Raw genomic sequence first — 16652 nt, 5'->3', positions numbered from 1 at the left:
AGTTTAGAACATTGTGATTAGTAGTGGTAGTTTTGCCATGTACAGACAGCTGGGATAGGCTCCAGCACCCCGTGCGACCCTTGTGAGGATAAGCAGTAGAAAATGAATGAATGAATGAATGAAGGTATCAGGTGCATGTTTTTTCTGTCAGTGTCGAATAATACATGTTTGGTGTATTTGCATATTTTGCACTAGCCCATGGCATTTTACTTGTGGTGTAATGTCCTTGTGATGTGAACTTGGGATATGATGGTGAGATTTAGTTTTTTCTACAAGAACTTTAAAAAACTTTTAAAGTGGTTTTATGAATGTGTATTGCTTAAAATGTTTTAAATGTGTATTGCTTAAAATGAGAGTGGATTCATCCATCTCATTGTATGTGATTTGTTATAATGTAACTTACGTAAGTACATAAGTAACGGTGTTGCAAGACATTTTTTCACTTCTATATGAAATGTTTAGGAACCCGTTTCCTACATGTAAGAGCTAGCCATTATGCTGCCTGCCTGACGTGGGGAGAAGTAAAACAAAAAAAATTCCAACAAATTTTTGTCATTTGCTTTTCTTTTTTATTATAAAGTCACTACTAATTATGAGTTGAATGAACTTGAAATGTATTGAAATATTAAGTAAAATAATTATACAAACAATTGTAAGTTAAATCAACTTGATGTTGATTCTAATGAACTTAACATATTAAGTTTAATGGTGGTGAAAAGCAATTTATGTTTGTGAATTATTTTAAGTTAAATTAACTTAAGATATTAAGTTTAATGGTGGTGCAAAGCAATTTATGTTTGTGAATTATTTTAAGTTAAATGAACTTGGCTTTTAGTGCGTTGTACATAAAGTATCTTTAGAGTCTTTAATTTGAACTCACTCAAGTTTCATTCATCTCATTACTTACTCATTGCAACCGGTTTCCTCTAATCTTTTAAGTAAATTGAACTTATCCAGTTTTACAGTGTACACTAAGGAAGGAATCCAAGTAAAACAAAAACACAGTAGTGAAAAGGCTACTGGAAAAACAGTAAGACTCGGGAACAAAAAACACAGCTGACAGAAGGTCAGCACGCAGAAAACAGCGAAGCAACAAAAAACACAGAGGCGGAAACCAGCGGGCAGATACTAGAGATAAAAGCCAGAGAGTGAGGGAACAAAGGGTGCTGCACCTAGCCGAGAGCGGAGGACATGCAACAGGCACACAGGGAACATCAAGGTTGCCAGGGAGCTTATATAATCCCATCCCAAGCTAATTGGGTTCAGGTGTGCAGGAGACCGCCGAGCGACACAGATCATGACGCAATGTGGCTTTCCCGAGCCATTGCTAGCAAGTAAACAGGGAACCAGAGCTTGGGGGAGACCTTAACTGGCTTACAGAGACGCCCATATAAGGAATTCAGTTCCTCTGTGACATCACAAAGGGGTTGTTTTCCCACACCCTCAGAAACCTAGCATTTTGAACCATCCCAAAATTCTTTCAGGGCTCACTTTCGAATGCACAAACGTCATTATATGAAACTTTGGCATGGTTTAACACCAGAATACAACATTCTAACTACATTTATTGGTCAGAAAAGTAAAAAAAAACATCATAGGTCCCTTTAAATCATCTTTTGGAATGCAGCGAATACCAATTCACTGTACGGTATGCGTGCATCATAAACAGCCGGATACCACATTGGAATCACAGAGATAATGACAGTTTATTAAACCTTCTGTTATATTTTCAAACAAACATCATCATCGGAATGTCATGAAATAGAAATAGCAAAGAAATGAAGTGACCGGGCAACACCTTTTAGATTTTCACACATGAAAAAGCTGCTGAAGTATTTTGTTGTATTATCAGATCATTTCATTCTATGTGTATACCTCTACAGATGTGTCAAATGTTTGCGTTGGTGCGTTTTCAGATGATCCAGACGTTTAAAAGTGAGGCCACACGCGGTGCAGCAGTATGGTCTTTCTCCCGTGTGGGTGCGCTGGTGCACCTTTAATATGTCTGCTCGTGTGAAGCTCTTATAACATGTGGCGCACTGATGGGGTTTCTCCTGGGTGTGGATTCTCTGGTGCAGCTTCAGATTCCAAAGACGGCTGAATTTGTTTCCGCATGTGGTACAGCAGTAAGGCTTGTTGCCGGCCTGGCCGCATCGGTGAGTCTTCAGGTCGTAGAATGTGGGGAAGCCTTTGCCGCAACGGCTGCAGACATGAAGCCCCTGCCCTGAGTGGGTCTTCTGGTGGACGTTGAGTTGACCGACTTGAGTCGATGTTTGCCCCGTGGTTCCCCTGTTTGCTTGCTTTTGTGCCTTCAGAGGGGCAGAAGGAGGAAGGGGCTGGTTACAAATATGCCCCCTCGCTCCTCTCCCTACTCTCTGATGTGCATTATCACAAGCGTGGAACGCCTTTGGGTGTCCATACAGATCTCCTCCACCAGCCAAACCTGAGTGAATGTCAACATTTTGGTCCTGGTAGCTCAATCTCTCACTTGAAGCGTGTGCAGAGTGCAAGAGGCTCTGATTCTGAATGTATCCTTCCTCAGTGATCAGCAAACAAGAGAATTGTCTTGAATCAGCATTAGTCCTGAGCCCCGTCCCGCCTCTATATATAGCTTCCCCTGTTTGGAACGTTTGCCGCTCAGCCTCCTCCGGTGCGTCAACATCCCCTTCATAGTGACCAGTGTACGAAATGCTTGGTTGTGATGATCCTTGCACTTCCAAGTTGTCGATGTCTATCATGCTCTCGTCTCCATAGCCACTGTTTTTAATGTCGTCCATGACGTACCTGCCCTGGAGAGGTGTTTGCAACTGGCCGCCCGAATCAACTGTTGGAGACGATTCTAGCCTCTGGTTGAATGCTTCCCAGTTGATGTCCGACTTTCTCTGTAATCTGGAGTGTTTACTTGGCCCTGGCAGAGATGCTGTCTGCGTTTCTAATTAACACAAACAGGAGACAAGAAGCAACATCAATAATTCATTCACTTCCTGTGCCGCTCAAACCTCATTGGGGTTGCAGGGCAATATAAATGAGATAAAAATGAGGTATGCTATGATGAGAGTTTTATGCCGATTACGAGACACTGATGACATGGATTTATGATACATTTATGATACTACCCTAAGCCGCTACCATTGTCTCTCCAGACAAAGGATGCCTGCTGTATAAATATTCATTCATTCATTCATTTTCTCCCGCTTATTCTCACGAGGGTCGCGGAGGTTGCTGGAGCTTATCCCAGCTGTCTTCGGGCGAGAGGCGGGGTACACCCTGGACTGATGGCCAGCCAATCACAGGGCACATATAGACAAACAACCATTCACACTCACATTCATACCTATGGACAATTTGGAGTCGCCAATTAACCTAGCATGTTTTTGGAATGTGGGAGGAAACCGGAGTACCCAGAGAGAACCCACGCATGCACGGGGAGAACATGCAAACTCCACACAGAGATGACCTAGGGTGGGATTGAACTCGGGTCTTCTCGCTGTGAGGTTTGCGCGCTAACCACTCGACCGCCATGCAGCCCTGCTATATAAATATAAATAACATAAATCTAAAAATAGGTATCTTAATAAAACTTGTAATTAGCTATTAAAAATGGGTGGAGAGTGTGTGATTTTTTTTTTCATGTGGCCCAGATTTGAAAAAATTAACCAGAAAATCACATTAATGTCGACAAAAACATTTGATTTACTTTTACAAGGGAACATACAATATACCTAGGTCCCTGCTGCTTCGCCTTCTGACTGTGTTGTCCAGCCGTTTGACTGATGACCACACCGTGAGTCTCGCAAACTCCCCATCTCAGTCGAGTGTCTGTTCTTCAAATCCCGCATTCACTTAAAGATTCTTAACGAGCTACCCCGCAAGAAAGTTTTTGTGACATGTGTTGGTAGTTAAGTTCCACACGGCATACGATCAATCGGAGCATGCCGGATAAAGATAAGATACTCACCATCCAAATCCTCCGAATCATTTGCTTCGGGTGTGATGCGAAGGGCTTCCTCCTTGAGCAGCCGGTCCAAATTCTGAACATTTGAAGACTGCCGGCAAGAAAAACCAAACCAACTTTGTCATCCGACCATGTTTGTTCAATACAAAGAGTCATAGACAGCAAATACCTGTGATGCTTTCATGTCAGTGCTGGCCTCCTCCTCTGAACGACATGTTTGTCTATCAGCTCCCTCTTGGCTTTGCAGAGCTTCTTGCATCCCAAACTCTTGCTTAAGATTATGCTCTGCAGGGAGGAAAAGTGAAAATATTTGGGATTTGTGTTGTGCAAAACCCTTTTGTACAAACACATTGGACTATTACTGTAACAGTCTTCTTGCCGGACCCACTAAACCAGCTGTAAAACAGCTGCAATACATCCAGAATGCTGCTGCTCGAGTTTTGGCTAGAACCAGGAAATATGCCAATTTTAGTCCAGTGCTTAAATCACTGCAATGGCTTCCAGTCGGTCGGAGAATGGTCTTTAAAACAGCTTAGATTGTGTGCATGAGTTTTCATGGTGTAGAACCAAAATACATTTCTGACATCTTCAAGCCATATGAGCCACCACGGGCTCCAAGAAGCTCAGGGAGTGGTCTCCTGGAGGTGCCCAGACTAAACACGATGAGGCTGTGTTTCACATTCTTGCTGCCAAAATCTGGAACAGTCTTCCAGAAGATGTGCAACTACTCTTAACTTTGGCAAAGTTCAAATCCAGGCTAAAAGCGCTTCCATTCAACAGCGCATTTGACAACTGAAAGTATTGTATCTGCACATCATGAAATAACTTTATGATGTGACTGTCCCCTTCTTTCCTGTAAAGCACCTTGAATTACCTTGTGTAGAAATGGTCTCAAAAATAAACTTGCCGAAACTAAGCATATACAGTAATCACTAATATAATGTGATTAATTGGTACTAGGGCTGCAGCTATTGAATATTTTAGCCATCGAGTATTCTCCCAAAATCTTTGTCGATTAAGTTAAGTTTATGGCTATATATACTATATGTCTTAAATGGACATAGTACATAGTGTAAATGGTGCTTATGTATATATACTATATGTCTTAAATGGACATAGTACATAGTGTAAGTGGTGCTTATGTATATATACTATTTATGTTTAGGGCTATATATACTATATGTCTTAAATGGTAAAAGATCATTCATTAGTTGAGTTCAGGCTTAGCAACCATTAAAAATGCAACAAACAGAGACAACTATTTTTTTTTAAAAAACATAACCGAAACATAGCCCAAATGAAGGTAAGACAACAAACACCTAAGCCAATGACACCTCTAGTCAATTAGTCGGGCAATAATAAATCAACTAACTAGTTAACTACGTCCATGATCAAATGATCACAATGACGTTCACGGCATGAACGACGCAACCAACCAACGACCCTCGTGAGGATAAGCGGTATAGAAAATGCATGGATGGATGTCTGAAACATTTTAGTCACAGACTGGAGCTCTGCCTCGTGACCAGGGTAGAATGCTACAAACGTGTTTACTTGGTCCTGGAACGTCACACCTACTTCTTGATACAGAAGTCACTTTTTTTTCACCAAGTTGACTACTGGAGTTGATGAACAACTCTGCCATGTTGTAATTTCGTTTTCACGTTAGACTGAAGAGACACAAGGCAAGAAGATAAACCGCTTAACATGGGATATCACCTGGCTGGATCATTTCCGGCTTCTCTTCGTTAAGCATCTCCAATCCGCCGTAGTCAGCACATTTCGGGCCCCCATCGCCCAACTGCATCTCTTTGCGTCGGCTCTCCGACCACTTCAGCTTCCTCTTCAAGCGCTCCACCTGCTCCCTGCACCGTGCAACCTCCTCCATGAAACTGTCTTCCACAAGCCTGGTGATCTCGTACATGGCAGCTTTGAAGACAGTCTCCATCACACCAGACAGTTGCGACTGAAAGGCCACGAGTGGGTCGGCCATGACGGTGGCCGTTACAGTCCTGAAAATAGCTTAACAAGTATTTATCGAGCTAACTTTCAGTTGAATTAACTCCATGAATTGTCCCATTTGCGGGTGATGGTTTCGTTACAATCGCAATGGAGATGTAATGTGGCATCTGATGAATACCCCTGGCACTGACCCTCTATTTTAGTTGGCTAACGTGAGCCCAGCAGAGAGGCTTCCATTACCAAGATTAACTGTAATTTTCTTCTTACGATGCATATGGCATTAATATTCAAAGGTAGCCACGAAAAATAACCTATCAACTATCATGAAAAAGCAATTATACTTAATTTTGTGCGGCAAGTGAATTTCATCTTGGTTCCGTCAACAATCACCCGTCCGCCATTTCGACTACGGCGAGGAATTAGGGACAAAATACGAAAAAACAACCGCCATTAAATTAATATGACAATTAATATTGCACAAACAATTTAAAAATATAGCTTATTAAATATAGAACTTGTTCTTAATTATGTACAGACAATCAAATTATTTTCTGTTCCGTAAATATTTGCCCTGCCGACATTTTGACTACGGCGAGTACTTAGGGTCAAAACTTATCAACTCGATAAAACTATTGTTTGCGTTTATCGTTTTAGACATCTAACTCTATAAACACTGAAGCTTTGATAGGCTTAGACACAGAAACCTTGTTCGTAATTAGAATTAGCTATTCTTTTTCTCTTTGTTGAAAGTCCGCGCGTGCGCACTTGTCGTCTGTTACTGACAGAGACGACCGCAGCAGATGTGCGTCACGATGCACGTACACACAAAGCCAGGACGGTTCCAGGAAGCCATGTTGACGGCGGTAGTCACTCCACATTTCGACTAACGTGGAAATACTGCTAAAACGCAGGAACCTTATAACTAACTCGGAGGAAAGACCACCATACTAGGATGTCTGCGGATGCTTTTCAGACACAGTACGCCTCCTTTATGGAGAGTATAGTGAAGAGTACCATCGCGGAAACTACGAAACTTTTCGAAACTATGGTCGACGAATTAAAGTCGGAATTATCCAAGGTCAAGAAGGAGAACGAGGCCCTCAGAACAACATCCAGAGAAAAGGAGAACGCCAAAACCGTGTCGACCACCGAGTCCTGTAAATGGGACGGCCCTGACATGCGTGATTCCGCTGTTCAATGTGGTGAGTTTTGTTTGGGAGTCGTCAGATACTATCGGGGCTCGTTTAATTGTCAAAGTTAGTATTTCTAAAGATATATGTTGCAGTATATATGATTATATTAAGTTCATCTAGTCAAATGGGGGGAAACAAGAAAGGATACACACAAAAACCCCTTGCGTAATGTTACAGCAATGCTAATGTCCACCTCAACATGTTAATACCGTCTAACATCAGTCGGCAGAAAACACAAAAGTTGACTATATTAGAAGAGAAATGATGGCATTTCACTTCCGGTAGCAAGCTTTGTGTCATCGCACAGGCTGCACCTTTTCCGGTGACACTCGCGGTGCATGACTTGAAGGCAACACAGTCGGTCACAGGAAAACGGTCGGCGACCAGCAGCGTCTGGATCAAAGTCCAGCCTGCCAAGCACGTAACTGATGAACACTTGAAAGGCCGAGCATCCGGGACTGATGACACAAGAAGACGTTTGAGAATAGACAAGAAGGTGGTCTGCTAAGTGGAGCTACAGGGAGACTCCCTTAGAAGATGTATGGGTTGAAATGTGGTGTTAGGTGTCAAATATAACTATATAGTTGCTGTAAGGTATGTGAAAGGTACTGTTGGGATATTTGACAAGATATATGGAATTGTGTGTGTGTGTGTGTGCCAGAGAGAGACAGAGAATGAAAAAGTATTAATGTGGTCTTAGTTAGACTATGATGCAAGATGAGTTTGGTATAAGACAAATCATATTCCTAAATAAATTCTGAAATAGATTCCAAAATGAACACCTAAGTCACACTGTACACGGAACCCATGAAGGACATGTATAATTCAGTAATCAAATAAGGAATTACAATAATTAAATGAATAGTAAGTGGGAATAGACCACAGGATAACATTGTTTGATACTTCTCCTGAACCGACATAAGGCTAACTCGGGATATTGACTCTTCCAGCACTAACAACCTTTCCATCTCAATAGTAAGACCACTATGCTGCTTAGTTATTACTGTCCCTTTCATAGGAGCAGAAGCTTCATCATGCTCAATGATAACATCTTGATCCTGAATGAAGGTCGTGATCATCACACGTTTAACCCTTGAGGTGCCAGAGGTTTTTTCAACAAAATATTCAGATTTGCTGCTACTATTTTTAAAGGTTGTGGCTTGAAAATGGTTAGTGATAAAGGCATACTGGAAATGAGAACAAAGTATCACCCAAAGTCATATCCTGATATATTTAGGTAGAACATCCATATACAAGATACATATATCCCCATATTTTTTCCACGTAGTGAGTTTAAACAAAAGGCAAAGCCAAATGTGCATGCAAAGTTTTATAAAAATGTAAACAATCTTATGGAACAATTGCCGCTGAAATAAAATAGTGCATTATCTTTGAATAAATATAGAAAATTCACCTGCCGGCTGCCTTGAAAACTGTGTCCTACAGGACTACAAATGGAGCAGGTGAGTAGCTTCCATGTCACACAGAGCTCATTCAAAAGAGAAGAGAAAAAAATAACAACCAAACAAAACACATTCAAAACGTTGTGAGAGAAATTATAAATATACCCAGAACTAATTCCATATCATTATTATTATTAGTAGTAGTATTGATTTCAAACAAACATACACAAATGTTATCTAGCCTATAAGGTCCTTTACAAAATCTAATGTTGAACCTTCAGTGCAATCATGCCGCAGTCACAGTAGTCTCTGTAGCCGGGTTAGCGCTTCCATCTCACGTTCCCATGACAACTGACGGTAAACATGGTTGATACCGTCTTTATAAAATAACCTTTATACTGTCTTTTTGCTGTTCAATCCTGCAACGCAGCCTCTCCTCCATATCTCTGCGGGGATCTACGATCACTCGCTGTAGCGAAGAGACGCTCAACGCTAATAGCTGATCCCGAGTGTCAAGAATGGAGGAAACGGCAAACTACAAACGTAACAACATGAACATCCATAGCTGCACACTTGCTTAAGAGGCCGCTATGGCACAAGAACAATAAGGAAGTAATAAGTAAAGCACTATTAAAGACTAAAAACGCAGCAGAAGATACAGAGCTGCCTTAACTAGCTTGCACTTTGGTGGCGCCATCTTGGCGGAGGCATCAAATCCAGTCTATATCCATATGAACATATGCTTGTTTTTCATATGGTGCTTACTAGAAATATTGATATTTTACAAAATGTGGATAGCCATCTCCTGGTGAAAAGTAGTAACTACACGACCCATCATATTTGTCTTTGTGGAGTGTTAAATTCAACAACGTTGCTTGACACAATTTTGCGATTATGGCGCTTCAAAGGTTGATACCAAACATGTGTCCAGTATGGGTGGGCGTTTCTCCTTCCTCCTTCCTTTTTAATTCACCCTGGAGCCTTGGCAAGCACGAAACGAATGGAGCACCACCTGTATTATGTTGCTGTCCGTGAAAAGTGATTTATGTCATTGTTGAACTTGAATTGGAAACAACCTGCAAAAAGAGGTATTTTAGCTGCAAATGTGTGCATTGATTCCGGGATTTATTTTGCTTTTCCATGTTGGCTTCATCACGTTCGACTTGAACTGAACCCACTGCTTTTGAAGCCGGTCTGACTGCTTCTGTTCACTCTTCCGTTTCGCTTTCTTTCGAGTCCTGGATGAGTCAACTTTGTCAGCTTGCTTGTTTGTGGAAGTCAGACAGAAAGGTATTTAACTAGATGCTTTAAAGGAACGAAATCCGTGACACATTTGTGACTGGGACCGGAGAAACTGCTACACTGCTCACCTCTTATTTCGAATACAACATGAGGAACCTCACTTAAAAGTTAAACATGTCATCCTATTTGCTGCTCTGTCTGCTGTGGGGGTGCTGTGTGAGTTTGCGTATGGACCAAAATGACTATGTCATTCTTTAATTTTTAATTTTTTCCTCAGATCCTAAACAGATAAATACCGACGAGGCCTGAACATATGGAGCATTGTTTATGGGTTCTGCTTGGCGTGACAAAGGCATGGTACCATTAATTTCTGGTTTGACTTGTATTCATGTTTGCAGACCTTCTTCCCGGTCACCCTTTGCTCGGTATGCAGTGTCAACCAATGGAACAAAACACTGATCATCAAAACCATCGGTTTGATCAAGAGGAGCTGGTATACAACCTGCTGAAGGACCACGACTATGATGCTACAAAAGGAGGACATTATCAGCTGGCAAAACCTGAGGTGTGTGTGTAGAATTTGCTTGCAAAACATTAAGACAAAACACAACCTGTCTGAGATTTAACATGTTGACCATTGTCACACACTTGGGAGTTTGTACAGGTGATATCTGGTGGTGTGGAAGTGGTAAGTTGTTAAAAGGAATACGTTTGGTTCACTGGCTATCTTGCCAGATAGAACGACGAGTCAGCAGCCTTGAAATATGGCGTGAAATATACTATATCATTCTCAAAACTGTAGAATACATCTAGGAGAAAAAATGTGGATCTGTTCACTGCCACTTTGGCACACTTGTGGGTTTTTGACTTTCTTCTACCTGCATCAGTGCTTGTGTTTTCCTTGGCCCGTTCGAACAAAGATATACGGGAGTGGTGACCCTCTGGTAATACACATTCAGTCTCAAACTTGACTTTGTCTGAGGACCGGTATCAGAAAATGGTCCTGGAGACATGCCAAAGAACTTACTCTGGTTCCCCCAGTATTTCAGCAAAGGCTTTGCACACAACGAACATGATATCAAAAAAGACTATCGAGCAACAGAAATTCAACCAAAACCACACCACAACAATTTGGAAGCTAATAGTCCATGGGCAGTTCTGTGTGGGAGGGTCCTCGACGAAGCGTCCTTTTTTTCCCTTGCTGGTGTCAGTGATGAAAGGTCCAAGAACCAGTACGTATTTCAACATTTGAGCGCGAATCTAACTCATTCTTCACGGCGAAAGTAGCAAGATTAACATATCTTGGCGACACCAGCATGAGTCCACTAGTTGTATCCCATCCTTCCACTCACAAGAGGTCATGTGCATGCATGTTGTGGTTGAAGTTGGTTGCTGTGAAATTTCACCATTTTTTTTCTCCACTGGGTATTTTGAAGGTCTCTGAAGCCACTGTCTGCAGCAAGGAAATCTGTACTGTTCCAGGTAAGTCATTCTTGCCATTCTATGGAACTGATTATGCAGTCAAGCCATCTATTTGACAATTATTTCTTGCTTTCCACCCACAGATTCAACACCAAGCTCTCCCGGTGGAACTGAAACAGAAGGCCCCCGGATTGACCAGCTATGTTTGTACGGACGTGACGAGGGTCTAGTTCAAGCCAGTCTGGAACACGATTGCAATTTACTTGAGTCACAGAATCAGTCAATGAACTCACATTCTACAATAAGTAATAACATGGCATCCAGTGCTGACCAAATGTCATCAGAATTCAGGATGAAAGGCTGCACCGGTCCTACAACCTTCAAAGAACCGCCAGCAGCATCACAGGTAAAAATTCAACAACGATCATTAAGTGAAACCACTGGAAAGGAGCATGCCCATGTCGCTGTGGTGCAGCACAGTGTTGTTCCCCTTGCAGAAGAACAGCAAGTGGAGCAAACACTGCTGAAGGAACAACCAGACGGGGTACAAATTATATGTGGCTTGACTAAAGATAAGACCAACATTGAAATTGATGTGGCAGTAAAGACAAACAGAAGAGAAAGGAAACAGCCCTCAAATAAAGTGAAACACCTGCAAAAGACTCCATCAAATGGCCATGCAGACAAGAGTTGTCCTTCATCGTCGTGTGGGCTTCCAGAAGTCTCTCCGAGTCAGTCAGAAGTTAACATTGTTACAACATCAGCGCAAAACAGAGACGTATTGGAAGACGTGGAAAACCCTAACGCTGCGCCTCTCTCAGAAACAGGTGTATCCCCTCAATCCCCACACCTCTGCACGGACAAAGTGTCCACTCGAGCAACAAGCGGTGGGCTCCCATTACACAGACTGACTGCAGCATCACTGCCAGAACCATCGTGTAAGCTCAGGGAACGAAGCACATCCGTAACGCTTCAGGATGCCATGCTGCTAGTTGAAGCGATGGATCAGTCAACGAAGAGTCGTGCCTCCGCACAAGAAGAGACAACCCAATCCATATGTAGCTTACCATCTGAGGTCCACTCTCCATCACCTACTCAAGCGCTATCATCACAGCCACAACCAACGCCACAACCTGGAGAAGAGACACCAACAGCAGAGCAGTCGACAGACACATTCAGTGATTCCCAGTCTCGCACTGGAGTAGTGCAGCAACAGCACCGCCTGTCAAACATGATTACATCTGTGTCATCTACAGAAGCAGAGTCATTGGAGCAGCGCTCACCTTCTCCGGTTATATGGCCAGCAACTTCACAAACAGCGGGAGACCCAGTCCAGAATAAAATCATCGTTAACCCTAAATCTTCATCCTCCAGTCATCCACCACGTACCATCGCCCCGCTGTCCGCAACTCAGATTTCAGCTGTGGTGTCAACTGTTGCTGCTGCACAGAATAAATATTCCTCATTTTCGGGACTCTCTGAGAAGAAGAACGCCACCTACACAACGGCCATTGAGACGACCATCAGCTCAATAGAGCAGAAGTCACACACTCACACACAAATAAAAATAATCATTCCTAGACCTACATCAACTGTTATGGCAAGTCCGACACAACCGTTGGAGGCAGCAATCCTAATTGCACAGCAGAATTCTGTAGAAATGTCGAAATCGCAGTCAAGTCCTCAAATTACTTCAGACGGAAAGGAAAACTCATCGGCGACTGTGCAAATACCATGTATTTTATCACCGGATTATGATGGTCTAGGAATGACCGAAGAAGCAGAGGCATCATTGACCGAGAGTGTACCAATGGACTCTTTTCCAGTGTCCCCAGCGATGGCCAGATCACAAACACCGCCATTGGCCACTATGCTGGCTGTTGTTCCAGAACTGCAGTCTCATGAAAGGGAGGTGTCGGAAGTCGCCAAACCGGACAGCACACCCCCTGCTGTACACGTCCAGGCAACAGCCCCAGCCCCAGAAGTTTCTGGGTTATCAACCAGCCTTTCTCCCACTTCAAAAGAAACCTCTGCTGATGGAGCTCTCAGTGACTCTTCTGTGTCAGAGAATATATCGTCAGCCGCCATTTTGGAAGAGGAACCAGCCGCTTGTGTGCCACCTCGTTCGCCTTCCGGTGTGCACAAATGTGTCTCTGTGAAATCAACAATCGATATCGACAAGGCTGAGTTATCGACTCTACCCCGTCAACCGACGGAGCCTTCTTCCACCACGAATGAAGCCATCATAAGCAAAGTGATACAGTTAACCCCCATCATACCCAAGGACCTATCTGACCCCCGTTCACAGTGGACTAAAACACAGTTCCTTGCACAGTTGGCAGTGATACCTATAAACCAGGATCCCCAAAAGGTAATGTGAATGTAGCGTGTTTGCTACCGTGATGGTACAGTAACTATGACTTTCTTTGTTTATGACTAGGGCTAGGAATTGTTGAATATAAATGTCACTATGTTTCTTTTGACAGGAGGGCACTTTCACACATATTACACTCACTGTTGGTGGAAGCTATATTTTAATGACACTCTTATTTTGATAACACAAACAGGATATAGCCCTCTTATTTTGAAAAGTGTTGTGCCAGTTTAGAAAATCCCTTGTCAGTTGGGAAGAGAGACATACCGTGCAGGTAAAGTAACTTGCTTAGCTTTAGCTCCTGTCCTAGGTCTTCTTCGAGGCCTTCTACTGGTTGGACGCGCCCTGAACACCTGGCATCTGGGGGGGGGGGCATCCTTGCCCAAGCCACATCATCTGGCTCCTCTCAATGCAGAGGGGCAGCGGTTCTACTCCAAGCTTCTCTGGGATGACGGTGCTTGTCACCGTCTCTCTAAGGCAGAGCCCAGCCTCCCTACAGAGAAAACTCATTTCATCCGCTGGTAGCAGCGATCTTGTCCTTTCGCTCACTACCCAAAGCTCATGACCATAAGTGAGGGTAGGAACCTGGATCCACTGGTATAAAGTCATTGAGAGCTTTGCCTTTCGGCTCAGGTCTCTTCACCACAACAGACCAATGTGGAGTTCGCATCACTGCATACTGCACCAGTTTGGTGCGGTTTCTCGCGTTTCGGTCGGCAAAGTGAGCATCACAAATAGGAATTGAAATAATGTGGAATGTTAGTCCCGGTACCCAGTGATGCTGTAGACTCGATGCCTAACCCCGGCTAATCCAATGCGAAATACTACATGTGCTGCAAAACCAGTAAATGCATGTATTTATATGTTCTAGGTATCAACAAATGGGTTTGCAGAAGGCCGCGCCACTGAAGATGGGACAAAAGCAGATCACAGCAGAAAGCCGCCGAAAAAATCAATTGTCGCCCGTCTTCGATCGCACCTCAAAATGCACTCCCTAGCTAAAAGAAGAGACACACACCCTGAGCCACTTGAAGGAAAACAGCATCGCCTCGTGAGCGCCAAGAAACCTTCATTGGAGAACGTCGGCACTACTGACCAAGAGTCCGCCGAGTCCATTCCTGTCAGCACAAAAGCTCCCCCAGAGCTACAAACCGAAACCAGCTTTTGCCAAACAACGCTCAAGACACAAAGGACTACAGATATCAGTCTACCTGAAAGAACTACTTTACCGACAGTTCTTGTTTGCCCCAAAGACCCAGTTGTCAGCAAAGACGCATTGTCTCTTCAAAGCAGGACAAACAGCACTTTCATTATTTCCTCACTGCCAGACACTGGGGAAAGCATCACCCAGGGAAACCCAACACAGCGTACATTAGATGACGACAGTTTCAAAACAGTAGCACCAACAGAACCCTTGCCAAGAAACCCAAAAGAACCAATTATTGCTCAAGAATGTGAAAGCAAAAAGCTAGAATGCTCTGTCTACCTCAGTTCATTTCTAGATAGCAATGGCAGCATCAGGACGAGCGAAGATGAGGTTAGCTCAACCAAGTCAAAAGCTACTACTGTGTGTCTGAGGTCAAGTACGACTAAAGACACCGCCCGTCCTCAAAAGATTACGTTCCCATCTGGGTATCGTAAAAGGTGTATCACCGCTCAGGAAAATGCTGTCCCCAAAAAGACCCAAACAAATTACCCACACCAGGACAGGTCGGCCCTTAAAAAGACTGAGACTTTAAGGCCAAGGTCAAGCAGGGATGATGCTGCTTCAAGCAAACCCCATTTTCCTGCTGTCACTCCAAAGGAGTCCAATTTAATGAAAAGTTGTTCTAGGTCTAAAAAGTCCTGCAGTGAATTACTCGATAGTCCTAATTTAGCCGAAGAAGAGCACACAGCGAAACAGTTGAAGATTTTGGGGAATACTCCACCCGCAACAGACGGTACCAGTCCAAGTGAAGCTATTGCCAAGAAGCCCAGATTCAGTCAAAATTGTAGTATTTCAGAAAATGTCAAATTACGTAATGCCCAGAAATTGGCTACAGCGGCAAAAGCAAAGACTGAAAACATCAAATTACGTAATGCCCAGAAATTGGCAAAAGCGGCAAAAGCTACAACTATAGCAAAAATGAACAAATCAAAACAACCCAAATTAATCAAAACAAACCAAGTGGCCCACAGTTGTGTCGGCGAAGAGACTGGGAGCAGGGAAGGAAGCATGGAAACTACCTCCTTCAGGGGAAAAGCCTCTTCAATGTCACCCATCCAGAAAGAGGCACGGCCCCCAAGAGCTCAAACTCACACTGTCGTTTCTCACCTGAGTCTTTCACCCCAGCCGCTACCTGTCAAAGCGGCGCCTGTTGCATCACCACTGCAGCCCTTAAACCTCGCCGGTTCTCGACTGCTCAAGAACCAGTGTGGCGAATGCGGTCGTGTTCTCAGCAGCGGGGCTGCCCTCGAGAGCCACATCAGTCTCCACACAGGCCACAGACCGTTCTGCTGTGCCCTGTGCGGGAAGAGCTTTCCTGACGCCAAGGGTCTGAGACGGCACGGCAGAGTGCACCGCAACGGTAGGATCCATATCTGCCAGCAGTGCGGGAAGGGTTTCGTCTACGGATTTGGACTTGCCAAACACATCCAGATGGTGCATGGGAAAATTAAACCATTTGTCTGCCAGATCTGCAACAAGGCCTTCTTCACAAAGCGAGACGTGGAGGACCACATACGGATCCACACGGGGGAGAAACCATTCCACTGCCACTTGTGTGAAAAAAAGTTTGTAAGGAAAGTGGAACTAAAGGTGCATCTCAGGTGGCATAACGGAGAGAAAAGACACTGGTGCCCATACTGTGGGAAAGGATTTTTAGACTACAATAACTTGAAAAGACACAAGTTAATCCACACTGGGGAGAAACCGCATTCTTGTCCTCACTGCCCGAAACACTTTACACAGTCAGGCCACTTGAAGAAGCACGTTAGAAATGTACATAAAATCCAATGAGAAGAGTTAGTCTACAAGTTGTTTTCTTTACAAATGTCTCATGTGACACGTTTATGTTGTCACAATTGATAGAGGAGGTGAATTCAATAAAAAAGAAGAAAAG

General features: G+C 43.5%; 2 protein-coding genes across 2 annotated transcripts; one reads left to right on the top strand and one right to left on the bottom strand.

The window, feature by feature from the left end:
* Positions 1-714: 714 nt before the first annotated feature.
* Positions 715-6457, bottom strand: LOC131135833 (uncharacterized). The gene is made up of 4 exons (XM_058082183.2): positions 5675-6457; positions 4125-4240; positions 3959-4046; positions 715-2932 (listed from the first exon to the last, which is right to left on the bottom strand). Exons 1-4 carry the CDS (start codon positions 5946-5948, stop codon positions 1878-1880), a joined length of 1533 nt encoding a protein of 510 aa, XP_057938166.2. The 5' UTR covers positions 5949-6457; the 3' UTR covers positions 715-1877.
* Positions 6458-6526: 69 nt separating this feature from the next.
* On the top strand, positions 6527-16652 carry LOC131135832 (uncharacterized). Its single transcript, XM_058082168.2, has 5 exons — positions 6527-7119; positions 10154-10320; positions 11192-11237; positions 11321-13548; positions 14423-16652. Exons 1-5 carry the CDS (start codon positions 6870-6872, stop codon positions 16547-16549), a joined length of 4818 nt encoding a protein of 1605 aa, XP_057938151.2. The 5' UTR covers positions 6527-6869; the 3' UTR covers positions 16550-16652.

This window comes from Doryrhamphus excisus, linkage group LG9 (assembly GCF_037039965.1).
Source record: "Doryrhamphus excisus strain RoL-2023G ecotype Guam linkage group LG9, RoL_Dexc_Guam_v1.1, whole genome shotgun sequence".
Classification (NCBI taxonomy): domain Eukaryota; kingdom Metazoa; phylum Chordata; class Actinopteri; order Syngnathiformes; family Syngnathidae; genus Doryrhamphus; species Doryrhamphus excisus.
Note: the sequence above shows the minus strand (reverse complement) of the source record. Positions and strands in the feature narration are given on the sequence as shown.

Coding starts and splice junctions, on each gene's coding strand:
- LOC131135832 (XM_058082168.2), top strand. CDS start 6,870: ATGTCTGCGGATGCTTTTCAGACACAGTACGCCTCCTTTATGGAGAGT. Junction 10,321..11,191: donor ATCAGCTGGCAAAACCTGAG/GTGTGTGTGTAG, acceptor GGTATTTTGAAG/GTCTCTGAAGCCACTGTCTG. Junction 13,549..14,422: donor TAAACCAGGATCCCCAAAAG/GTAATGTGAATG, acceptor TATATGTTCTAG/GTATCAACAAATGGGTTTGC.
- LOC131135833 (XM_058082183.2), bottom strand. CDS start 5,948: ATGGCCGACCCACTCGTGGCCTTTCAGTCGCAACTGTCTGGTGTGATG. Junction 4,047..4,124: donor CTGACATGAAAGCATCACAG/GTATTTGCTGTC, acceptor TCTTGCCGGCAG/TCTTCAAATGTTCAGAATTT. Junction 2,933..3,958: donor TGATTCGGAGGATTTGGATG/GTGAGTATCTTA, acceptor TGTGTTAATTAG/AAACGCAGACAGCATCTCTG.